The sequence below is a fragment of the Falco punctatus genome, assembly GCF_963210335.1.
Source record: "Falco punctatus genome assembly, chromosome: 7".
In the NCBI taxonomy this organism is placed as follows: Eukaryota; Metazoa; Chordata; class Aves; order Falconiformes; family Falconidae; genus Falco; species Falco punctatus.
In genome coordinates, this window is record NC_137587.1 from 60,747,581 (window position 1) to 60,774,237 (window position 26,657).

The following is a 26,657-nucleotide window of genomic DNA, read 5'->3' on the forward strand; positions in this document are numbered from 1 at the left end:
ACTCCTCCAAGCACCTGCTTTTGGCCAGTGCTAGAAAAGGCACGCTGGGCTTGAAAAATCTTTCTTTTGGGATAGGACAGCCAGTTTTTATTTCATAAGCAGAGGGGACAACATTTCTCAAGTGTGCTTCTTCTACAAAGGTAAGAAGTTAGCCAACTACCACTATTATTTCATTAACAATCAAATCGACCATTTTCCATAGTATGCCCTTGCTCTAGATCAACGATTACTAGTCTTATATCATTGCTATTTGTCCTTCCCCAAACTCCTCATCTTATTTCCCTGTTCTACAAGATAATTGTCAAAAGACATTTACAAGCTAACATCCTTTTACAAATTCCTATGCAATTGTTTTATGATAAATAAATAGTAACCATGAGTGCAGATAAACTATTGAGCTAAACTATCCCATCATTTGATACTTCATTTTTATTCATTCATCTTCAAATTACTTATTTTAAAATACTATTTCTATTACCTTCTATCAAGAAGTCTGGCTTTTTACTACCTATCTAGCAAATTTTTTTTCCAGCTATAGAAGCTAGTTTAGATTTCAAGCAAATATCACTGCCTGATCGCATATCTATTTTGTTCATGTACAAGTTCAACTGCCAATTTGCAGAAATTGTTTTGAAAGTGCTATTAAAACACTTGCAATTGTATACACAAGAAAAACCTCATGAGATCAATACTGTGTTCTTCAGAGTTTATATCGTAACAAGTTGACAGTGCTCTAACTCCTATCAGCTATATAAAACATACTGAATAGCTATAAATATGCAAATAAATACAGGTAATGGGCAATAAATCTGCCTACAACACTGACCAAAATTTATCTTAATCAAATGCAGATCAGAGGTAGCCTAGCTTTCCTAGGAATCCAAGCCTTCTCTCAACTATTTCACTTTTCCCCTCTACCCAGAAATGCACAGAATTCACATGAAAGTAATTTTAGTTGACTTGAAAGCCAACGTAACTTGATTCTTGACCCTGTTTTCTTTTAACTACAATCGAAGCCAGCGATCAGATTTCATGAGCATGCAAGGCAGTATTTATGACTGCAACTTTTAGTTTAAGGTGGAAGAACTGTGACGAGATATTTCTTAAATAATGAGCAGAGATGTTTTTGCGAATTAACTCATTCCTGGTTCCCTCTTAGAATTGTTTCCCATAAATATTCTTATAATCCGTTTTCATTGAGGTGGACAAGCACAGTAAGCATTAAGTTCACAGGTGCAAGTATTTATAAGATTTATCCTAAATTTAAAAATTTGAAAATCCAAGGAGCAAGACCAAGACAGAAGTGGTATATTGCACCTGACCTGCCTACTACAACAGACCAGGAGTCAATCACCAGGAGAAATCATTGCTGGTAGTTGTCTTATTGAGCCAAGTCACAGAGGAGCTCATAAGCAGGACTATTTCTGAGCAAGTGGTGACTGCCAAACTACATGAGACTAAACCAACCATTGCTGCTGTGGTGGTGGCCCAGGAGCCACCCTGCAAGCCAGGGACCAAATTAAGGTCAAAGAGCTATACAGAGACACCCACACCCCACCAGCCGCAGAAAGCTCAAGAAAAACAAAGTCCAGCTACGTGGATGTAAAATTTAGACCACTCTGACTTAAATCATTCATTGGAAATTACTTACTCATGCCCTTCAAATGCCTTTATTATTACAAAGATTTTTTTAAAGTGTGCCTCAGAAGGATATGTTAATTCTATATTTCATTCAGAACAGCAACTTGCATTACCAAATACTTAATTATCAGTATATTTACAGTGTCCTTGGGCACTGTTGGGTAATCAGAACGCTATTGTTTTCATTAAATACTTTATTGATAGCACTAATGACTTCAGTTCTGCTTGATCAACAAGCAAATGATGCTTATTTGATGTTACGATAATTAATTGGCCTTTCAGGTGTTTCCACATCCCAATTTATTACCAAGAATATCTGTGTGAAACACCCTAAAAAGAATATCACTACTCATCACAAAACATCTTCTAAAAATAGGGTGTGGCTTAGTACTGCTCCCTTTCCTCGTAATTTCTAATGCAACATTCCCTGTCTGAAAACTGCAGGGGGAAAAAAACACATTTAACTCAATTTCAAAAACCCAGCCTAAGCCTCGCATGTTAAATGTTCAGTTCATTTTATCCTTTATTGAACTTCCAGTAAGTCAAAGGAGATTTTCTGATTAACATTTCTTTTAATTTTTTTTTCTCCAGAGATGGGAGAAAACAGCTAACCTCACTTTCCCATATCAGCAACAAGGATCAAAAACTCTGTAGGACTCAAACGAGATGTACAAGTGAACAGACTGCTTGTGTGATCTATTAACTCCAAACCATTATTTTTCTGAACTCCAGGCCTGGCCTATGAAGCATTATAGTCCAGCCTTCAGACCATGGAAAAGGGTTGTGGATAAGAAAATTCCAGATTCAAATCCAAATGGACCTTGAACAGCCACCTGAAAAGAGTACACCGGTCTTCCACAACATTCAACTGGCACCTGTCAGAGACCTGGATGTATTGAGTTTAACCTCCCGCAGAGGACAACCCTCAGAACATCTGAAGTCTTAACTGCTCTGACATACCAACCTATATTAGCAGCTAGCCTCATCTTTGAAGATGAGTTTCCCAAAACTTGAATTTTTCTGCAAGCAAAAAAAATAAAAGTTAAAAATAAAGGTCTTACGATTCTTCTACCTTTCACTGTCCCAGGGTCTTTAATTATACTTCCTAGAACATTCTACCTTTTAGGTAATTTCTCATATTTGCAGACATACAAGAGATAACACCACCAGCACCACCACCAAAAAAAAACTCCACAGAAGTTCAAAGGTAGCTACATTTGTGTTTTTTGCATCCCTTTCTAGAATTCTTCATTCTCACAAATGCTCCAAATAGAACAAACACCCCAACATTACAGCATAAGGGAAAACTTCATAAGCATACAATAAATACAAAACACTGCTATGCTCTGCTGCAGAAGATTCCTTAGTGTTACTTTAGGTTTACTACACACTCAGGAATTTGTCATGAAGTTTGGAATGCTTTTTTCTGCTTTACTTCTTCACAGAGCTATTTCCTGAACAGCTTTTATAACACTGAATCTCATATTTTGCTTTTTTAAAATTATCAGTTTTAAAATAAGAGAGAAAATGATGTTTGCAGGTAAGCTCTGCTAGACTTTCAAGAAGCGATCAGCTGTAATGGCCATGCTCTTACTGCTTTTTCAGAATTATTAAACACAAGAATCCACCGGATGTTCTACCAGTGAAGTACTAAACGAATGAAAATTTGTAACAACAAAACATTATTTTTCCATGTCCCCATATTCATATTAAACATCATTTGACATCCATTACAAGCCACTTGCTCCCAAAAGTATACAGACAGTTCTGTGGATACACCAAATACAGAAGTGAAGAACAATACTGAAAAAACCCTCACTATAAACAAACTGGATGTTTGTCAAAAAACAAGCTGAGTATTTGTCTGTAAATATTGACGAAACTAAGTTTTCGGCTTTGGTATTTGCTAACTGAAGAGCAGCACAGACAAGTACAAAGGACATACAAAATTAATCTGAATGCCAAACTTGGCGATCAGGTTCCAGCTACTACAGGGAATTACACAACAAAGCAAACTACTAGTGGGAGCCAAATGCACTTACCAAGAAATCATCACTACAAATACTTCATCACTACATTTCAACATTAGAAAGAATCATGATTTGATTTCTGAAAATGTATTTACTTCCAGTGACAGCTCATTAACTTGATTTAAAGAGCAGTTTGAGTTAACATGCTAACCAAATACCTCCATATAATGCATTTATAAATTTAACTCTCAAACACACAACACACACTTGACAACTATCTCATAATTTTCACTCTGTATAACTGTATTTTTCATATAGTTTGATCATTTCTTTTGTGTATGAAGCAATGAATATTTTGCTCTCAATCTTAATTCAAACAGTAACTGGCTGAGAACAAATTAATGTGTTTTCAAAGGCAAATTAAGTGACAAAAGCAACCATAAATCAAGACAGGGAGAAGTAAGTTGTAAAGCCTATATTAAGACTTTAAAGCTAGGTGGATCATTGGTAGTTCAGCACTGAAATAACTATCCATCTATGCTTATGTGTATATTTTGCCAAGATGCTTAAAAAGCACATTATCCCAACATCATACCTACTGGATAAAGAAAACACAAATTAATGGTTATTCATGTGCCTGGAATAAATAACTTCTTGTTTCCAAGGAGGAAGCAGCTGTATATTCTGCATTTTATCTCCTCTTCTTCCCAAAGGGTCAAAAAAGTCTTTGCTAATCCAACACAAATATGGTTGCAATAAAAGTATGTTATTAAAAGTCTGTTATTAAACCATTATCAATTAGTACTTCACAATTTAAAAAAAATAAAAATATTCTCTGCTTGCTCCAGGATAGGACTCCACACTCTGCTACAAATATGTCATTTTATAATAGATGCATATGAAAAAAGTATCCCAGAATACATAGTCTTGTAAACATGACATGCAAACCGGAGGTGAAAGAAAAGGAAACAAAGACTCAGCTGTGGCACAGAGCTATTACTTGTTAAGAGTTTAAGCAGAAATTCTGTAGTAAATCTGAACCCTGTACAGTGCCTGTACCACCAGACCGCCTTCTTTCCCTAGTCAGTTCTCAGACATGAGATAGCCAGCCAGCAATAAAAGTGAAAAATGCAGGCAGCTTGTAACAGCCAAGAAATTTTCTGCACAGTGAGAATTTACTGGTCTCTGAAATTCTTACTCATAATTACCACAGTCATTTTAAATTTAGCAATGATGAAGGAACATTTTGTCCTTAAGACCGTCTTGAAAAACCAATACTAACAAAAGGGTTTAGTTGAAGACTCAATGAGCTCTGGAGCTGAACTCCGATACATTATTAACCTCCACACGTAACACTCTAGGAGACGGAGCCATGCCTCTGCGTACCCTGAAACATTTACCACATGTATGCCCTTCCTAGAGCAAAGGGAGGACTGGCATGCTGCCTATGTCTTATTCAGTTGTGCCAAGGGCAGAAAGGCTTTTGCACATCATCAGATGAGGCAGAACCAATTCCTTAATGTCATATCAACCTTTTCATCAAAGTAGTCAGATACTACTTTAGAGAAGGAATAAAAAGACATGTGCCAGCTATGAGACTAATGAATAGCTTTCCTCAAGCAAAACATAATTCAGCATGAACTTCATGTTAATGTTCTTTCCACCCACTCACACATCTCCAAGAGATTCTACTCAACCAAAATGCCAGTAAGTAAAACCACCCATCTTTTAATTCAGCTATTGTACCCCAGCACTAAGATTTTGTTTTACAGTGCCATCCTACAGCTGCTGAACCTCAAACATTACTTACTTATTATTTACATGGCCTCTCTTTTTTTAAAACAGGCATCAAACCTAGACGGAGAAACACAAGTAATGAAAAGAAGAAATATGGTGATCAAAAGATATTCAGACTGGCAGCTTTCACTAAAATGTTAAAAACCACCATAGTCCTCAGTCCCATTTACAGTTCAGAACCAAAGAGCTTAAGAAGCAGAAAGAGGACACCACTAAAAAAATTAAAATTATGTCTTGAGCCAGAAAACAATTTGAAAATGTACGATGTTAGTTTGAAGAGTGAAAGAGTATCAAGATATATTTAACCAGAAGACTACTACATCTCAGAAAGGCACAGGTTCATTTGTTGTATCAGGAAGACATCAAAAAGTACAGCAAGTTCAGAAACACTCAGTCTAATTTAGAATTAAAAAAGCCAACAGCTGTGACCGCTCAAGAACCAAGTCTAAAGCCTGAATAAACTACAAGGAGCCCCAAAGACTTTTATAAACCTAAGTACTTCACAGTGACCATCAACAACAATGGAGGAAGAAAATTCTTTATTGCTGTCTTATTTTGTAAGTATCCATAATGGAAATTTTATACTTTATTCTAAAATGTCTGTGATGAGCCATTTTTGGATAGGAGTTCCACACAGCACAGTCTGATCTAGCGCGTTTTGTTCTTAGTGAGAATCCCGTCCAGCCTCATCTATGTGACAAAAAGAAACAGCTTCCCTTGGAACAATCTTAACTCATAGATGTTATGAGCGACTCAGAGAGCTGGTATCACAGAACCTAAAGAGACACTGTGCACCTGTTAAAGACTTGTGTAGGAACTGTGAAATTTGGATTCTGCAGGGCTCAACATGGGGAAGATTGTTACGTTCACTCAAGACATTCCAGCAGTCCACTGTCCTCTTTGCTGGAGATCACCAGCGGGAGAGCAGCACGTCTTCTCAGCACCTCAGCTGCTGCCGGTTGTCACTCAGAGGTACAGCTCAAACCCACCCCAGCAGCCGCTGGTACCTCCGGGCAGTGGTGCGGGGCTGCTGGTACCCCCGGGCGGTGGCGCCCGGCCCCGCGCCCTTTCAGCACCATGGATGGCACCTGCAGGGACCCGGCCACTGCGGGGGGGGGGTCCGACCACCGCTGGGGGAGGGGGGGGGGGGCTGGCCACCGGTGGGGGGGCACCGCCCCTCCCGCCCTGCTCCTCCATCGAACCCACGCTTCACAGCCCATGCAAGTCTGGATACTCCCCAAGCTACTTTCACTGAACCTTTGGGCCAGTAAGATGTGCACAGGAAAAGTTGCTGACAGTTATTCAGGCTTTAGTCCACCCATTAAACATGCCCACGCATTCAGAAAGAAATCTGATTTTCCAGTCCTCATAAGAGAGCTTGAAAATGCTCCTGCATTTTTCTCAGTGATGGGTCATTTACTTTAATTCCAACAATGAAAATGCATACTTCAAACCTTCACTGGTAAGCAAAAACACAACACAGCTAAGATGCAAGTGCTGTTCCCACAAACGCGACAGCACGGCAAACTTTTTTTCTTTCTTTTACATTAACCAGAAAAATTGGCTGTTTCACATGAAACCATCAACAAAACAAATTAACAGAGGAGCATTCATCCCAGAAATATTGAAACCTTCACATAGCTCCAATAATTTGCCATTGTATTCCTATGGCTGCTGAAATCTCACAAAATAAAGGGAAGTTTTCATTATGCAGCCCGGTTTTCTACTGGTCAAACCACTACTCACATAAAGTGCAGAGCATTTTCAGGGTGACAGAGGTAGATGCAGAAGGCTAGGCAATCTCTTAAAAGATGATTTTAATAAATAAATAAATAAATAAAAAATCTGAGGAAACCATTGGTATCCCCATATACTATGACATGAACATGACTCACAGGAGTAGTCATCAGACTGACCTCGGTTTTCCCAAGCTTGCTCACAGGGCCAGCCGCCACAGACTGCTGTTAAATGAGCTGCCTCTCAGTGCTTGGGAACATTAAGAATTTAGCATTTCAAACCAAGCTTTTTTAGCTAATACTGCTTTAAGTCTTTAAAGTTGGACTCAAAATTGAGCTAGCAGCTTTGCCTGTTGGACAGGAAACAATGGAAATCCAGCTCATCCATGGCCATGTTGGCTCTGCAGTACCAACAGCAATAAATTTTTTTGTCAATGAACAGATCAAACATGACTCAGAGGGCAGTGACACACAGTAGCCAGTGCCATTTTATAGCTAATTTTATTACTATAATCCACTTCCCACAGCTACTGTTACAATCAACACCTAATTGCAAGGGTTGACTTCTGCCATGTGTTGAGGGTCACTGTGCCTTGGACAGATTAACCATTTTCCATGTGACAGAAGCTTAGCAAATTAAAATACTAGCCTCATACTGACATCCCTCTCAGCCACAACATTTTACCAGCCTGCCCCTCTTCAGGACATTACTGATTAAGTTAGAGAGACATACCAGATGCAGTCTGTTTTTACATATTGCAGTAGTATCTGGAGATTGGAGATGCACTCTACAAAACAGCATCCCAATAACAGAAGACTATCTGTAGTCTCAAAAGAATTAAATTGTAAGTTAAAGAAGATCTGAGACTACTGACATGATCTATAAGAAGTTACTTTAATTCTCCTTGCATTCAAAATTATCAACTTTATCCCAAGTCTTAAAAGCATTTCCAGTTCTGTCCAGGTATTACAGGCAATACAGTTTTAAAAATATATGCCTCGCAAGGTCATTTAACAGCACCCAGATGTCCACCTACCTTTACTAACAGAAAGCCAGCTGTAACAAGTCCCTAAAAACATCTACTTGCATGAAATTGTGTTCTGGATTATTACTGGGAAAGTACTGGAGACCATTTTTCAAAATCAGACCTGTATATTCCACAGAAACAGGTTTTGCTTTTACCTCTGAGGAATACAAATATGCAGTGTTTTTGTTCTTTGCAGCTCGGAGATTTACTGGCATGCCTCTTCCCATAAAATATTTGCATATATCTGAGAGTCAAACTGTGCTGATACATTCTGTGTTTGCCAGGAAGTGAACGCTTCAGTTCAATGTAACTGAACATTTAAACAAGGACAGGCACCGGGACAAATGGCAGTGTAATTAACATACCAATGAAGAGCCAGTTGTTAATTACTATCCATTTCAGGCATTTTGTATGAGCAACTTACCTGAAAAGCCTTCCCATCTGCATGCTGGCAAAGCCAGTAATTAAACAATTCCACACCCCTTTTGCTTGATTAGAGAAAAAATTATAATTATTTTATATTATTCTATCTGTCACATGCAGTTGACATTTAGATGAAAAAAACCGCAGCAGCCCAAACCTAAACATTTGAAATGAATGTTATAAGCTGTCCTTGAACAGAACAGCAACATATATACATCTAGGGCAGATGTAAACTAATAGAGGCTCCTAATTTGAACCAACTGATTATACCTTCTAGTAGCTGCTGGGTTATATGGAAGGCAGCACAGTTGCTACTTAGAACAGAAAAAGTTCCACTTTTCTCCAAGGGGGACTTCAGATGCTACCTACAGAATGGCATCTGAATTTATAAGCAGTTGAAAGCTTTGGGAGTAGCTCCAGTACAATGCCAGGATTCATTTACATTTAAACAACAGTAACTGAGAAGTCAATATGTAGCTCAGCATAGCACCACAGTTAAAATATGGTAGTTACAGAAGTTGTAAGAAAGGTAGAGGCACATAAGCGGAAGGCAGGATTGAAACTGTAGGATAGAAACACTGAAGACGGGCAAAAGTGAAATAAAAGCTGACAAAAAAGGAAAGCAAGCAGAAAGTTTAGCAACATTCATCAATATGTAGAGTATCCAAAACAAAGGATTTCTCTTTCTCCCTGTGCAGATGGCTTTGCCCAAGGAAGACTAGCGTGCTTTGGGTACAAAAAAAGAAAATTACATCTATCTTGAAAACAGCTTCTAATTCATTACCCATTGCATGACTACAGCCATTAATCCATGTAAACAATAAAACCAAGATCCATGTGAGATTTTGACTATTCAGATGAAAGTTTCAATCAGCTCTTGTTAAAAAATTGGCATTCTATGTTTGGTACTGGAGTTTCAAACCACATAATTTATGCACTTTAAAGGCTAGATTTTCCTGAAATCCTGCAACATTTTGTGACAAAGTAGTTGCTTCTGGAGTAGCCAAAAAGTGGGTATTTGGTCCATGTGGGTTTATTCAATCAATTAATTTTCCTTTGGATTTTTTTTTTTAAATGGAATACAATAAATGATTAATTTTATGAAGGTTTTTCTTTGCTAACAATGTGCATCTATCTGATCTGGATTATAACCAGAAGCTAACGAAAATGTACAAATGCAGCCTTTCAAAATTTTTCTTTTCCTCATTTGACAGAATGATTGATACAGATGGAGTGACAGGAAATCTTTACACCTGAACAAAGGAAATACTGTTAGCAAGGAATAAACTGTACCAATCTTTCACACAGCAAGTGCTCACCTATCTTTCTGAAATTTCAATTTTTTGGCCTGCATCGTCCAGCAAATCTATTTTTTTTTGCACAGATTATCTTACAGAAGTCTGAAGGAGCACCTCTATCTTCATAGATTTCTTTCCCACATAACCTTCATTGAGCACACTCTCACAGTCAAGAAAAAGAGTGTAGCTTGGGTTGGCATCTGCACACTTCTGCACCCAAGACAGTGTCTCTGCACTACACAGTGCTCGCTAGACAGAACAGCTCATCCACAGCCAATTCCTCTATCCCTAAATACTACTGGCCACCCAAAGACACTTTGCTACAGATAGACTGCAAAATCTGCCAGAGATCTACAACAAGACCCGAGATCTAAAGTCCCATGTCTTAAACTCAAAACCTCTCTTTCCCTTTTCTATTGCAGATTTTAATAACATTGTATTTTCTGCAGGTAGCACTGAATTAACGCATTTTCCATTCACTTGTCAGTTATGAAGCAGTAAGCCCCAAAAAAATTACCCTAAACGACACATATATCTGATTTTCACAAGCCATTTAGGCATAATCTCTGAATACATCTTCATAATGACAGCCCCATTTCTGTCCTCTTAATAACAATAATCACTACATCAACAGTGTTATTTTGCCTTGACTCTTTTGAAAAGGCTATTTTTTTTCTTGTGCTACCTAATCTCTATAGCAATTTTTCTTACTGGAAAGAAAACTCAGCAATACCATCTGGTTTTACAGAAATCAGCAGTATCTGTTTTGTTTTGCATTTTTATTAAGAGGCATGGGGAAACATTCTATTTGAAAAAATATTTGGAACTAACCACAAGCTACATATGCAAATTTTAAACAAATATTCTGTGATAGAAGAGATATCCCAAAAATGAAATCTTTTGTATGCCCTATATATTAGAAATATCAAAACCTGACATTTCTTCAATGCAAGTTATTGTTCAGTACACAGTCCTGGAGGACAAAACATTATCACAGAACAATTCAAGAGGCACTATCAACTCATGCCACGGTTTGACTGAAATAAGGAGCGATTCTGCAGTAACAAAGATAGGGAAATACAAAAAGGAAAAGATCTGCAATTTAAGCTTCCCATTAGCTAACGAGTGTTCCATTTTTGAGACCTTTGTTTTAACATTATCTTAGACAACTACTTTTTTTGCATCCCAGAAATATCACAGCCCATTATAACCTCCATCACTAGAACACTCCATTTACTCCTCAGGATGCTGTTAAATTGATTTTGGAGTTTACTGGATAGTCTATAGTGTAACAAAGGGCAAAGCTGTAACTACTGTAGCAATAAACCACAACACCTTTTGGGCTCTGAGTGGAGCAGACAATTTTGAAATCTAAAACACTGAAGTGGATTTTTTTTTCAATCATCAATTTCAAAGCTGTATGAGAACTAACGAAAAGAATGGCCAGATCATCACTTTCAGAAAGGCAATTCCTATTGGGAATATGGAATGGGCAGCATCAAGAAAATTCATCCAAAGCACTTAGTAACTTGAGAGCCAACGTAAGAATGGCTAACAGATGATTTGGTTCTCAGAATGTCCAGCTGAAACGGGAGAATGATCTACCTCCACTTAACTCCCAAGTCACACAAACACATACAAACAAAACCAGCTCCCAGAACTCAATATACCTGCCTAAATCAAGAGCCCAGATGCAGGGCTGAGTTACAAGTTTTCACTGATATGACATAAAATTTGCTGTTAACTCATTACAAACTGAAAGTAAAGACAGTTTATTTAATCCTCTTTCTTCAAGGTTCAGCCCCATTTTTTTTTATATCTTGGATTAGCCATAGGCTAAAAGTACCCCTGGTCAGCTACTGTGGTTGTAATAGTAATGTCATAAGCCTCAGCAACTCCCTTCTCTCATCACCCACCACCTCTCTCTCTCTCTCAACAAATCTCTAGTAGGTGTCCTGCTGGAGACATGTTGTTCTCCATACCTTTAGACTTTGGCTCTTTGCTTTGAAAGAGATCATTAAAGGAGTCTTAGTGACTATATGAACAACCCAGTTCTTATTTTTTTCCAATTAAATATAAGAATACAATCCTAAGGATTCACAACATCTTAAAACATAGCAAAAAATTCATCCTAAGGGATCTGTCCTCTAAGTGTAACTGGATAAAACCCTGAAATCTCATGATTTCTTCTGACTTGACTTACAAGTTCGTGTCATTTGGTAATACATTTGTGGGTACTACCCAGGGTGGCCCTTTCATCTAGGGATAACTCACCAGGAAGAACTGAAAGGATACAACCAGTTCATTTCACATCACCTAATCACAGGAGAAAGTTGCCACTCTGGGACCACCCATCAGACTAAGCCAGGTTGGAACTCATTACCCAAGACCAAGGAATGTCTCAGGACAAGAAAATGTTGAGTTCATTAAGCGTTTTATGTTTTCATCCCGACTTGGCTAATACAAGAATCACCACATCACGTACTGCACTCAAGTTAAGCAAAATTTGACCCCAAAGTAGCAACAATTATGGACAAGTTTGCATTCCAAAAATATATATTTAAAACAGACATGGCACTACGTTACTTTGCTGCAAGCAGTGATTTATGAAATGCTTGTTACACCTCCACAATTTTTTTGTTCTTAAATCCCATTTAATATGCCAATCTTACTTCAGGAGGAAATAAATTAACTCCGATGCTTTGTGCCGATGCAGATGAGCTTCCCACACACCTGTATTGTGTTTCATACTTCAGTTAGTCATACAGATTGCGACAAATGAACAAAGGACTTCTAACCAGAACCCATTCCCAAGGCTAAGCATGTGGGATGAGGAAGAAAGAAGACTATCACACAGAGCCCCCCCAGTTTTGTCAGTACAATGTCTAGTTGCAGTTATGGACAACTATCAGTTTAGATCTAACACAGCCCAGAAAGCCCACAGAGGTGGCCTTACTCCCACCACAATTTGGTCTCTGTCACTGCAATTCTCAGGAGCCTTAGCCAGGAAAGGCTGCAAACGGCTCCCACTCCCATGAACTTTCATAACTCAAACTCTGCATTAAAAAAGATCAGTGGGAAAATGGATAAATCTGCATTTAATGTGAGACAGAAGATGCTGCTGCAGAGCAGTGCACAATTCTGTACCAAGAGATCCCACACTGGAAGATTTTCACATCCATAATTAGAGAACACACAGCTTTTCTGTCTCCTCAATCCCCACTCCACTATCTAGAATATGACTAAAATCACATGTATTTATATAGTGGTAGCTGCAAGTTAATGTCCTGCCTAAATTATCAACTGTTATTAGAACCCCAGACAATTGCTTAATAAAAATTTAATCATATTGTAATTTCTAATCATCATTAAAGATGCTTAACAAGTTAATCTCTCTATTGTGCTCCCCTAACATTGCAGATCAGAAAGTCAACTGGCGTAAGGCAGCACAGCTTCACCAATACTAATAGGGCTACTTTCACGTTACTCCAGCTGAGGATCTGGCCTGAAGAGAAAATAGTAGCATTAAAATCCTCTTGCTACACCTTTTGATTTTTTCTCTGCACTGCTCTGCATTTAATCCAAAAAATAACAAAATCAACAGATAGTGATTTAAAAAAAAACACACCAGAAATCAAGGTTTTTCATGCAGCTCTATCTTCTGCTGTCCGTGGTAGAGCAAACACAGCACTGCATAATAGATCAAAGGTCTCCTCTTCTTGCCTCTTTACAACTCAAAAATTCCTCATTTTGACTTCGTCCATGCACAGCTACATTTGTCTGACAGCAACGCTCATGCAAAGAAAACGTGGGAGGATCATTAACAGCCAGTGAGTTTGTCTTTCAGCTGAGATCTGTTCCAACTGCCTAGACGAGGAGTGAAACGATGCTCTGTAACCTCAGCCTTGCAGAAGTAGGTATTGGGTCACTTCAGGAAACCAACACGTCCCCTCATCCTTCTGGTGGACCAGCAATCTGTGCTTAAGAGAGTTTGAGTTTGACTGCAAGTCAATTTTAACTGTGTCAGATCATTGCACAGAGATGCATACAGAGTCAACACACTTGGCTCTCATTTCCCTCATATTTTTTTTATGTTTCTTTGATAATCTCATAATGCTGTCGAAATTCAAAGTAGTCACGGGAGAACAACTATGAAGCCGTACCCTGAGGCTGCTCTGCGGTGTGTGCATACCATACCTCCTGCAACCACATCTTTTTTGTGGCTTCAGCTGCAGGCAGGTAAAAACAGAAAGCAGAAGCGGTTAGTGCAAAAGGGCCACGAGGCTCTGTACTATAATTCAGCAGTTTTAGCACAGACCTCTAAGTGGTCAGGGCTGTTCCTTCAGTGCAGAGCTTGGAGGAGCAGACAGGAGAATGGCAAACCCAACTTAAGTCAGAAAAGGCTGTATGTATCCTACTTTGTCTGCAAAACAGCTCACTGATTCTAGCTATGAGTGCACACAATGGAACTCTCCATTATCATGCACAGCCTGGTATCCTGGAGGCTAAACAATATTAATTTAATAACCTTCCATTAAATATTGATTTTCATTTAATAAGTAGAATTCTGATATTAAAACTTAATCTAATTGGCAAAGAGCTGTTCCTTCTTACTTCATTGACACTTACTGAACCAAACTGTTTATTATTTGTCATATTCACTTTCAGTATGACAACTACATGACCAACTACAGCAGGTTGTAATATAAAGAACAACCTTTAAATGTTAGTTGGGGTTTACTCAAACAAACTGACCCTTAACTGTCAGAACCAAACCCAGCTCTACAAAAAAATGACAAAACGTGACCATGCACTAAAGCAACTAAAACTGGAATGCGCCTTTGATAAAAATACTCTTATTAGTATTGAGCCCAGTGCAAGATCCGTCGTCCCACTTACTTTTAGTGTCAGGCACTTGTTGATCCAAGTACACCTCCAAAATATGTACCATGGCATTGCATCTAGACCCACTTTATCACCCACTCAACAAAATAGATGCTGCATCTCAGACACCTAACACAGCATCAGGAAACATCCTCCCTCACAAAAATTTCAAAAAGAAAATTTTAGCAAGTTTCTTCTCTTAATAAACGTAGTAAAGTAGTATTAACAAGAGCATTTCTTGGGTCCTTTGGCAAGAAACCAAGCGCACGGCAAAGACCCTGCACACCCTGAGGTGCCCCCACTCAGTTTCGGCACCCTGGTGTGTTTCCAAGCAGTGCTTCGCAAGCCGGTTTTGCTTCCCGACAACAAACCTGGCCAATGTAGAAGCAGGAAAACCAAATACTCCTACCAATTCCCAGGGCAGCCGTACGCCTGCACGGTGCAGCCGACACCCGCCGCCCCCGTCCCCGCCGGCTCGGGCAGGGGAACACAGACTCTCCGCTCCCTCCCCTGCCATATGACCGCGTATGCTTATGCAAAACTGTTCATTTCTGCAGTGCCTACACCCAACGGCAGCGACACGGCGGCAGCCGGACTCCTGCAGCCCGAGGAACCCGCCAAGGGCTCCCGGCTCCCTGGCTCGGTCCCGGGGCGGGCGGGCGGCTCCTCGCCCGGGGCAGCCCCGCTCTCCCCGCCGCCGGCGTCGCGCCCCCTCCGGGCCGCAGCCAGCGGCCGCCACCGCCCCGCGGGAGGAGCCCGGGGCACAGGGCAGAGCAGCGGGGGCTGCCCGCCCCGCTGCGGCGGGAACCGCGCCGTCCCGGGGCCGGGTGTGTGCCTACGGCGGGGAGGGCGTGTTGTGCGGCGGGGCCACATGGGGCGAGACGGACTCCCTGCAGCGCAGGGGGCGACGGCAGCAGCAGCTACTCACCGGGAGGGTTTACCGCCGCCGGCGTTGCCATCTTGTCTCTGAGAAGAATTAAGACAAATGCAAGAGGGGAGGAGGGATGCTCTAGGCAGCCCGGGGGAGGCGGGTGAGGGGAAGGCAGCCGGCGCCAGGGCGGGCGGGCAGGGAGGCGCGGGGGCGGCGGGCGGCTCCCGCCCCGGGGCCCGGCGGAGGCGCTCCCCACTCCGTGCGGGGCGGCCCAAGATGTCCGATGGCCCCCGCGCCGCGTCTGCTCATGCGCCGCTCGCAGTGAGCATGTGCCGGGCGGCCGCACATGTGCGCTGGGCCCGCGGCCGCCGGCGCCCGGGCGGGACCCCCCCGCGTCTCGCCCCGCAAAGAGCGGGGTTAACGTGCCCTGCGCCCCGCTCCCACACTGGCCGCCCCCCTCGGGACTCGAACCGGCGGCCCCTGTGCACGCTGCTCCTCACGGGGCGCGAAGTCCCTAAGGGAGAGTGCTCTGGTGGAGGCCCGCGCGCGGGCGAAAGGGGCGGGGCGGGGTGGGGCAGTTGAAGGCTCCGCCCCCGCTCCCAAAACTGAGGGGAAGCGGTCAGGCGGCTGCCACTGCCGCCAAAACAGAGGGGGAGCGGTCAGAGGGCTACATGCTGCCCCCAAAACTGAGGAGACGCAGTTGAAACGCTATCTGCAGACCCCAAAACTGAGGAGAAGCAACTGAAGGGCAGCCCGCCGCCCCGAAAACCGAGGGGAAGCGGTCAGAGGGCGCCCCTCAGACCCCACAACTGACAGGAAGCAGTCAGAGGGCAGCCTTCTGCCCCCAAAACTGAGGGGAAGCAGTTGAAGAAGGGCTGTCTGCTGCCCCCAAATTTGAGATGAAGAGGCCAGAGGGCAGACTGCCGCCCTAAAACCGAGGGGAACCAGTTGAAGGGCTGCCCACCGCTCCCAAAACCGAGGGGAAGCAATTCAAGGATTGCCTGCTGCCCCCAAAACTGAGGGGAAGCAGTTGAAGGGGCTGCCTCCTACCCCTAAAATTTAGGGGAAAGCAGTCATAGGGCAGCCCGCTACTCTAAAACCGAGGGGAAGCAGTTGAAGAGCTGCCCACTGCCTCCAAAACTGAAAGGAAGCAGCTTAAGGGCTACCTGCTGCATAAAAAAAATGAGGGGAAGCAGTCAAAGGGGTGACTTCTGCCCCCAAAACTAAAGGAAAGCAGTCGAAGAAGGGCTGCCTGCCGCCCACAAAACTGAGAGGAAGCAGTTGTAAAGCCGCCCGCTGCCCCCAAAATTGAGGGGAAGCAGTATGAGGGCAGCCGTCCACCATAAAATTGAGGGGAAGCAGTTGAAGGGCTGCCCGCTGCCCCCGGAACTGAGGCAAATCAGTCAGAGAGCGGCCCGCTACCCTAAAACTGAGGGGAAGCAGTTGAAGGGCTGCCTACTGCCCCCAAAACTGAGGGGAAGCAGCTGAAGGTCTGCCTGCTGCCCCCAAAACTGAGGGGAAGCAGGGTCAAAGGGGTGACTCCTGCCCCCAAAACTAAAGGAAAGCAGTTGATGAAGGGCTGCCTGCCCCTCACAAAACTGTGAGGTACCAGTATGGGGGCAGCCCTCCACCCTAAAATTGAAGGGAAGCAGTTGAAGGTCTGCCTGCTGCCCCCAAAACTGAGGGGAAGCAGGGTCAAAGGGGTGACTCCTGCCCCCAAAACTAAAGGAAAGCAGTTGATGAAGGGCTGCCTGCCCCTCACAAAACTGTGAGGTACCAGTATGGGGGCAGCCCTCCACCCTAAAATTGAAGGGAAGCAGTTGAAGGGCTGGCTGCTGCCCCCAAAACTGAGGGGAAGCAGTTGAAGGCCGGCGTCCCACTACCAAAATTGAGGGGAATCAGTTTAAATGCTGCCTGCCACCCCCTAACCTGAGGGGTATCAATTGAAGGGCTGCCTTCTGCCCCCATAACTGAGGGGAAGCAGTTAGATGGTGGTCTGCTACCCTCAAAACTGAGGGGAAGCAGTGGAAGGGCTGCCTGCTGCCCCCAAAATTGAGGTTAAGCAGTCAGAGGCCTTCCTCCTACCCCCAAAACTGAGGGGAAGCGGTCCCAGGGCGGCTCACTGCCACTGAAACTTAGGGGTTGGGTGGTGGTGTGGTCTGCCCAACATCCATGAAACGGGGGGGGGGGGGGGGGGGCGGCGGTTGGGGGGGTTTGGGGTTGGGGGGATCAAAGGGGTGACTTCTGCCCCCAAAACTAAAGGAAAGCAGTTGAAGAAGGGCTGCCTGCCGCCCACAAAACTGAGAGGAAGCAGTTGTAAAGCTGCCCGCTGCCCCCAAAACTGAGGGGAAGCAGTATGAGGGCAGCCGTCCACCATAAAATTGAGGGGAAGCAGTTGAAGGGCTGCCCGCTGCCCCCGGAACTGAGGGGAACAAGTTGAAGGGCTGCCTGCCACCCCCAAAACTCAGAGGAAGCGTTCAGAGGGCTGCCTGCTGCCCCCAAAATTGAAGGGAAGCAGTTGAAGTGCTGCCCACCGCCCCCAAAACTGAGGGGAATCAGTCAAAGAGCTGCCGGCTGCCCCCAAAACTAAAGAAAAGCAGTTGAAGGGCTGCCTGCCACCCCCAAAACAGAGGGGAATAATGAATGGTGCCCACTGCCCCAAAAACAGGGGAATCGGTCAGGGGGCTGGCTTCTGCTCCCAAAACTGAGGGGAAGCAGTTGAAGGGCTGCCCGATGCCCCCAAAACTAAGGGGAAGCAGTTGAAGGCCGGCCTCCCACTACCAAAATTGAGGGGAATCAGTTGAAGGGCTGCCCGCCACCCCCTAACCTGAGGGGTATCAATTGAAGGGCTGCCTTCTGCCCCCAAAACTGAGGGGAAGCAGTGGAAGGGCTCCCTGCTGCCCCCAAAACTGAGGTTAAGCAGTCAGAGGGCTTCCTCCTACCCCCAAAACTGAGGGGAAGCGGTCCCAGGGCGGCTCACTGCCACTGAAACTTAGGGGTTGGGTGGTGGTGTGGTGTGCCCAACATCCATGAAACGGGGGGGGTGGTGGTGGTGGGGGGGGGTGGACGGGGGGCGGTTGGGGGGCTGTTGGGGGTTGGGGGGATCAAAGGGGTGACTTCTGCCCCCAAAACTAAAGGAAAGCAGTTGAAGAACGGCTGCCTGCCGCCCACAAAACTGAGAGGAAGCAGTTGTAAAGCTGCCCGCTGCCCCCAAAACTGAGGGGAAGCAGTATGAGGGCAGCCGTCCACCATAAAATTGAGGGGAAGCAGTTGAAGGGCTGCCCGCTGCCCCCGGAACTGATGGGAACATGTTGAAGGGCTGCCTGCCACCCCCAAAACAGAGGGGAATAATGAATGGTGCCCACTGCCCCAAAAACGGGGGAATCGGTCAGGGGGCTTCCTTCTGCTCCCAAAACTGAGGGGAAGCAGTTGAAGGGCTGCCAATGCCCCCAAAACTAAGGGGAAGCAGTTGAAGGCCGGCCTCCCACTACCAAAATTGAGGGGAATCAGTTGAAGGGCTGCCCGTCACCCCCTAACCTGAGGGGTATCAATTGAAGGGCTGCCTTCTGCCCCCAAAACTGAAGGGAAGCAGTGGAAGGGCTGCCTGCTGCCCCCAAAATTGAGGTTAAGGAGTTCAGAGGGCTTCCTCCTACCCCCAAAACTGAGGGGAAGCGGTCCCAGGGCGGCTCACTGCCACTGAAACTTAGGGGTTGGGTGGTGGTGTGGTGTGCCCAACATCCATGAAACGGGGGGGGGATGGGGTGGGTGGAGGGGGGGCGGTTGGGGGGCTGTTGGGGGTTGGGGGGATCAAAGGGGTGACTTCTGCCCCCAAAACTAAAGGAAAGCAGTTGAAGAATGGCTGCCTGCCGCCCACAAAACTGAGAGGAAGCAGTTGTAAAGCTGCCCGCTGCCCCCAAAACTGAGGGGAAGCAGTATGAGGGCAGCCGTCCACCATAAAATTGAGGGGAAGCAGTTGAAGGGCTGCCCGCTGCCCCCGGAACTGAGGGGAACAAGTTGAAGGGCTGCCTGCAACCCCCAAAACTCAGAGGAAGCCTTCAGAGGGCTGCCTGCTGCCCCCAAAATTGAAGGGAAGCAGTTGAAGTGCTGCCCACCGCCCCCAAAACTGAGGGGAATCAGTCAAAGGGCTGCCGGCTGCCCCCAAAACTAAAGAAAAGCAGTTGATGAAGGGCTGCCTGCCCCTCACAAAACTGAGAAGTACCAGTATGGGGGCAGCCCTCCACCCTAAAATTGAAGGGAAGCAGTTGAAGGGCTGCCCGCTGCCCCCAAAACTGAGGGGAAGCAGTTGAAGGCCGGCGTCCCACTACCAAAATTGAGGGGAATCAGTTTAAATGCTGCCTGCCACCCCCTAACCTGAGGGGTATCAATTGAAGGGCTGCCTTCTGCCCCCAAAACTGAGGGGAAGCAGTGGAAGGGCTGGCTGCTGCCCCCATAACTGAGGGGAAGCAGTGGAAGGGCTGCCTGCTGCCCCCAAAATTGAGGTTAAGAAGTCAGAGGGCTTCCTCCTACCCCCAAAACTGAGGGGAAGCGGTCCCAGGGCGGCTCACTGCCACTGAAACTTAGGGGTTGGGTGGTGGTGTGGTGTGCCCAACATCCATGAAACGGGGGGGGGTGGAGGGGGGGCGTTTGGGGTTGTTGGGGGTTGGGGGGATCAAAGGGGTGACTTCTGCCCCCAAAACTAAAGGAAAGCAGTTGAAGAACGGCTGCCCGCTGCCCCCAAAACTGAGGGGAAGCAGTATGAGGGCAGCCGTCCACCATAAAATTGAGGGGAAGCAGTTGAAGGGCTGCCCGCTGCCCCCGGAACTGATGGGAACATGTTGAAGGGCTGCCTGCCACCCCCAAAACAGAGGGGAATAATGAATGGTGCCCACTGCCCCAAAAACGGGGGAATCGGTCAGGGGGCTTCCTTCTGCTCCCAAAACTGAGGGGAAGCAGTTGAAGGGCTGCCAATGCCCCCAAAACTAAGGGGAAGCAGTTGAAGGCCGGCCTCCCACTACCAAAATTGAGGGGAATCAGTTGAAGGGCTGCCCGTCACCCCCTAACCTGAGGGGTATCAATTGAAGGGCTGCCTTCTGCCCCCAAAACTGAAGGGAAGTAGTGGAAGGGCTGCCTGCTGCCCCCAAAATTGAGGTTAAGCAGTTCAGAGGGCTTCCTCCTACCCCCAAAACTGAGGGGAAGCGGTCCCAGGGCGGCTCACTGCCACTGAAACTTAGGGGTTGGGTGGTGGTGTGGTGTGCCCAACATCCATGAAACGGGGGGGGGATGGGGTGGGTGGAGGGGGGGCGGTTGGGGGGCTGTTGGGGGTTGGGGGGATCAAAGGGGTGACTTCTGCCCCCAAAACTAAAGGAAAGCAGTTGAAGAATGGCTGCCTGCCGCCCACAAAACTGAGAGGAAGCAGTTGTAAAGCTGCCCGCTGCCCCCAAAACTGAGGGGAAGCAGTATGAGGGCAGCCGTCCACCATAAAATTGAGGGGAAGCAGTTGAAGGGCTGCCCGCTGCCCCCGGAACTGAGGGGAACAAGTTGAAGGGCTGCCTGCCACCCCCAAAACTCAGAGGAAGCGTTCAGAGGGCTGCCTGCTGCCCCCAAAATTGAAGGGAAGCAGTTGAAGTGCTGCCCACCGCCCCCAAAACTGAGGGGAATCAGTCAAAGGGCTGCCGGCTGCCCCCAAAACTAAAGAAAAGCAGTTGATGAAGGGCTGCCTGCCCCTCACAAAACTGAGAAGTACCAGTATGGGGGCAGCCCTCCACCCTAAAATTGATAGGAAGCAGTTGAAGGGCTGCCCGCTGCCCCCAAAACTGAGGGGAAGCAGTTGAAGGCCGGCGTCCCACTACCAAAATTGAGGGGAATCAGTTTAAATGCTGCCTGCCACCCCCTAACCTGAGGGGTATCAATTGAAGGGCTGCCTTCTGCCCCCAAAACTGAGGGGAAGCAGTGGAAGGGCTGGCTGCTGCCCCCATAACTGAGGGGAAGCAGTGGAAGGGCTGCCTGCTGCCCCCAAAATTGAGGTTAAGAAGTCAGAGGGCTTCCTCCTACCCCCAAAACTGAGGGGAAGCGGTCCCAGGGCGGCTCACTGCCACTGAAACTTAGGGGTTGGGTGGTGGTGTGGTGTGCCCAACATCCATGAAACGGGGGGGGGGGGAGGGGGGCGCTTGGGGGGGGTTGGGGTTGGGGGGATCAAAGGGGTGACTTCTGCCCCCAAAACTAAAGGAAAGCAGTTGAAGAAGGGCTGCCTGCCGCCCACAAAACTGAGAGGAAGCAGTTGTAAAGCTGCCCGCTGCCCCCAAAACTGAGGGGAAGCAGTATGAGGGCAGCCGTCCACCATAAAATTGAGGGGAAGCAGTTGAAGGGCTGCCCGCTGCCCCCGGAACTGAGGGGAACAAGTTGAAGGGCTGCCTGCCACCCCCAAAACTCAGAGGAAGCGTTCAGAGGGCTGCCTTCTGCCCCCAAAATTGAAGGGAAGCAGTTGAAGTGCTGCCCACCGCCCCCAAAACTGAGGGGAATCAGTCAAAGGGCTGCCGGCTGCCCCCAAAACTAAAGAAAAGCAGTTGAAGGGCTGCCTGCCACCCCCAAAACAGAGGGGAATAATGAATGGTGCCCACTGCCCCAAAAACAGGGGAATCGGTCAGGGGGCTGGCTTCTGCTCCCAAAACTGAGGGGAAGCAGTTGAAGGGCTGCCCGATGCCCCCAAAACTAAGGGGAAGCAGTTGAAGGCCGGCCTCCCACTACCAAAATTGAGGGGAATCAGTTGAAGGGCTGCCCGCCACCCCCTAACCTGAGGGGTATCAATTGAAGGGCTGCCTTCTGCCCCCAAAACTGAAGGGAAGCAGTGGAAGGGCTCCCTGCTGCCCCCAAAACTGAGGTTAAGCAGTCAGAGGGCTTCCTCCTACCCCCAAAACTGAGGGGAAGCGGTCCCAGGGCGGCTCACTGCCACTGAAACTTAGGGGTTGGGTGGTGGTGTGGTGTGCCCAACATCCATGAAACGGGGGGGGGGGGGGAGGGGGGCGGTTGGGGGGGTTTGGGGTTGGGGGGATCAAAGGGGTGACTCCTGCCCCCAAAACTAAAGGAAAGCAGTTGATGAAGGGCTGCCTGCCCCTCACAAAACTGAGAAGTACCAGTATGGGGGCAGCCCTCCACCCTAAAATTGAAGGGAAGCAGTTGAAGGGCTGCCCGCTGCCCCCAAAACTGAGGGGAAGCAGTTGAAGGCCGGCGTCCCACTACCAAAATTGAGGGGAATCAGTTTAAATGCTGCCTGCCACCCCCTAACCTGAGGGGTATCAATTGAAGGGCTGCCTTCTGCCCCCAAAACTGAGGGGAAGCAGTGGAAGGGCTCCCTGCTGCCCCCAAAACTGAGGTTAAGCAGTCAGAGGGCTTCCTCCTACCCCCAAAACTGAGGGGAAGCGGTCCCAGGGCGGCTCACTGCCACTGAAACTTAGGGGTTGGGTGGTGGTGTGGTGTGCCCAACATCCATGAAACGGGGGGGGTGGTGGTGGTGGGGGGGGGTGGACGGGGGGCGGTTGGGGGGCTGTTGGGGGTTGGGGGGATCAAAGGGGTGACTTCTGCCCCCAAAACTAAAGGAAAGCAGTTGAAGAAGGGCTGCCTGCCGCCCACAAAACTGAGAGGAAGCAGTTGTAAAGCTGCCCGCTGCCCCCAAAACTGAGGGGAAGCAGTATGAGGGCAGCCGTCCACCATAAAATTGAGGGGAAGCAGTTGAAGGGCTGCCCGCTGCCCCCGGAACTGATGGGAACATGTTGAAGGGCTGCCTGCCACCCCCAAAACAGAGGGGAATAATGAATGGTGCCCACTGCCCCAAAAACGGGGGAATCGGTCAGGGGGCTTCCTTCTGCTCCCAAAACTGAGGGGAAGCAGTTGAAGGGCTGCCAATGCCCCCAAAACTAAGGGGAAGCAGTTGAAGGCCGGCCTCCCACTACCAAAATTGAGGGGAATCAGTTGAAGGGCTGCCCGTCACCCCCTAACCTGAGGGGTATCAATTGAAGGGCTGCCTTCTGCCCCCAAAACTGAAGGGAAGTAGTGGAAGGGCTGCCTGCTGCCCCCAAAATTGAGGTTAAGCAGTTCAGAGGGCTTCCTCCTACCCCCAAAACTGAGGGGAAGCGGTCCCAGGGCGGCTCACTGCCACTGAAACTTAGGGGTTGGGTGGTGGTGTGGTGTGCCCAACATCCATGAAACGGGGGGGGGATGGGGTGGGTGGAGGGGGGGCGGTTGGGGGGCTGTTGGGGGTTGGGGGGATCAAAGGGGTGACTTCTGCCCCCAAAACTAAAGGAAAGCAGTTGAAGAATGGCTGCCTGCCGCCCACAAAACTGAGAGGAAGCAGTTGTAAAGCTGCCCGCTGCCCCCAAAACTGAGGGGAAGCAGTATGAGGGCAGCCGTCCACCATAAAATTGAGGGGAAGCAGTTGAAGGGCTGCCCGCTGCCCCCGGAACTGAGGGGAACAAGTTGAAGGGCTGCCTGCCACCCCCAAAACTCAGAGGAAGCGTTCAGAGGGCTGCCTGCTGCCCCCAAAATTGAAGGGAAGCAGTTGAAGTGCTGCCCACCGCCCCCAAAACTGAGGGGAATCAGTCAAAGGGCTGCCGGCTGCCCCCAAAACTAAAGAAAAGCAGTTGATGAAGGGCTGCCTGCCCCTCACAAAACTGAGAAGTACCAGTATGGGGGCAGCCCTCCACCCTAAAATTGATAGGAAGCAGTTGAAGGGCTGCCCGCTGCCCCCAAAATTGAGGGGAAGCAGTTGAAGGCCAGCGTCCCACTACCAAAATTGAGGGGAATCAGTTTAAATGCTGCCTGCCACCCCCTAACCTGAGGGGTATCAATTGAAGGGCTGCCTTCTGCCCCCAAAACTGAGGGGAAGCAGTGGAAGGGCTGGCTGCTGCCCCCATAACTGAGGGGAAGCAGTGGAAGGGCTGCCTGCTGCCCCCAAAATTGAGGTTAAGAAGTCAGAGGGCTTCCTCCTACCCCCAAAACTGAGGGGAAGCGGTCCCAGGGCGGCTCACTGCCACTGAAACTTAGGGGTTGGGTGGTGGTGTGGTGTGCCCAACATCCATGAAACGGGGGGGGGGGGGGAGGGGGGCGCTTGGGGGGGTTTGGGGTTGGGGGGATCAAAGGGGTGACTTCTGCCCCCAAAACTAAAGGAAAGCAGTTGAAGAATGGCTGCCTGCCGCCCACAAAACTGAGAGGAAGCAGTTGTAAAGCTGCCCGCTGCCCCCAAAACTGAGGGGAAGCAGTATGAGGGCAGCCGTCCACCATAAAATTGAGGGGAAGCAGTTGAAGGGCTGCCCGCTGCCCCCGGAACTGAGGGGAACAAGTTGAAGGGCTGCCTGCCACCCCCAAAACTCAGAGGAAGCGTTCAGAGGGCTGCCTGCTGCCCCCAAAATTGAAGGGAAGCAGTTGAAGTGCTGCCCACCGCCCCCAAAACTGAGGGGAATCAGTCAAAGGGCTGCCGGCTGCCCCCAAAACTAAAGAAAAGCAGTTGATGAAGGGCTGCCTGCCCCTCACAAAACTGAGAAGTACCAGTATGGGGGCAGCCCTCCACCCTAAAATTGATAGGAAGCAGTTGAAGGGCTGCCCGCTGCCCCCAAAACTGAGGGGAAGCAGTTGAAGGCCGGCGTCCCACTACCAAAATTGAGGGGAATCAGTTTAAATGCTGCCTGCCACCCCCTAACCTGAGGGGTATCAATTGAAGGGCTGCCTTCTGCCCCCAAAACTGAGGGGAAGCAGTGGAAGGGCTGGCTGCTGCCCCCATAACTGAGGGGAAGCAGTGGAAGGGCTGCCTGCTGCCCCCAAAATTGAGGTTAAGCAGTCAGAGGGCTTCCTCCTACCCCCAAAACTGAGGGGAAGCGGTCCCAGGGCGGCTCACTGCCACTGAAACTTAGGGGTTGGGTGGTGGTGTGGTGTGCCCAACATCCATGAAACGGGGGGGGGGGGGAGGGGGGCGCTTGGGGGGGTTTGGGGTTGGGGGGATCAAAGGGGTGACTTCTGCCCCCAAAACTAAAGGAAAGCAGTTGAAGAAGGGCTGCCTGCCGCCCACAAAACTGAGAGGAAGCAGTTGTAAAGCTGCCCGCTGCCCCCAAAACTGAGGGGAAGCAGTATGAGGGCAGCCGTCCACCATAAAATTGAGGGGAAGCAGTTGAAGGGCTGCCCGCTGCCCCCGGAACTGAGGGGAACAAGTTGAAGGGCTGCCTGCCACCCCCAAAACTCAGAGGAAGCCTTCAGAGGGCTGCCTGCTGCCCCCAAAATTGAAGGGAAGCAGTTGAAGTGCTGCCCACCGCCCCCAAAACTGAGGGGAATCAGTCAAAGAGCTGCCGGCTGCCCCCAAAACTAAAGAAAAGCAGTTGAAGGGCTGCCTGCCACCCCCAAAACAGAGGGGAATAATGAATGGTGCCCACTGCCCCAAAAACAGGGGAATCGGTCAGGGGGCTGGCTTCTGCTCCCAAAACTGAGGGGAAGCAGTTGAAGGGCTGCCCGATGCCCCCAAAACTAAGGGGAAGCAGTTGAAGGCCGGCCTCCCACTACCAAAATTGAGGGGAATCAGTTGAAGGGCTGCCCGCCACCCCCTAACCTGAGGGGTATCAATTGAAGGGCTGCCTTCTGCCCCCAAAACTGAAGGGAAGCAGTGGAAGGGCTCCCTGCTGCCCCCAAAACTGAGGTTAAGCAGTCAGAGGGCTTCCTCCTACCCCCAAAACTGAGGGGAAGCGGTCCCAGGGCGGCTCACTGCCACTGAAACTTAGGGGTTGGGTGGTGGTGTGGTGTGCCCAACATCCATGAAACGGGGGGGGGGGGGGAGGGGGGCGGTTGGGGGGGTTTGGGGTTGGGGGGATCAAAGGGGTGACTCCTGCCCCCAAAACTAAAGGAAAGCAGTTGATGAAGGGCTGCCTGCCCCTCACAAAACTGAGAAGTACCAGTATGGGGGCAGCCCTCCACCCTAAAATTGAAGGGAAGCAGTTGAAGGGCTGCCCGCTGCCCCCAAAACTGAGGGGAAGCAG

The 26,657-nt window shown here is 47.8% G+C and overlaps 1 protein-coding gene across 4 annotated transcripts in view; it reads right to left on the reverse strand.

Moving 5' to 3' along the window:
• The window catches only part of ARNT2 (aryl hydrocarbon receptor nuclear translocator 2), a 107,388-nt gene extending 91,255 nt beyond the window's left edge, over window positions 1-16,133 (reverse strand). For 2 of the 4 annotated variants that reach the window (XM_080395350.1, XM_080395349.1), the window contains exon 1: window positions 15,706-15,869. In XM_080395350.1, the coding sequence (XP_080251476.1) occupies window positions 15,706-15,736 (31 nt within the window). In that variant the 5' untranslated portion in view covers window positions 15,737-15,869. Of the gene's footprint in view, window positions 1-15,705 lie in introns of all 4 variants that reach the window. The other 2 variants (XM_080395351.1, XM_080395352.1) reach the window with 2 other exon arrangements.
• Between the last annotated feature and the right edge of the window lie 10,524 nt (window positions 16,134-26,657).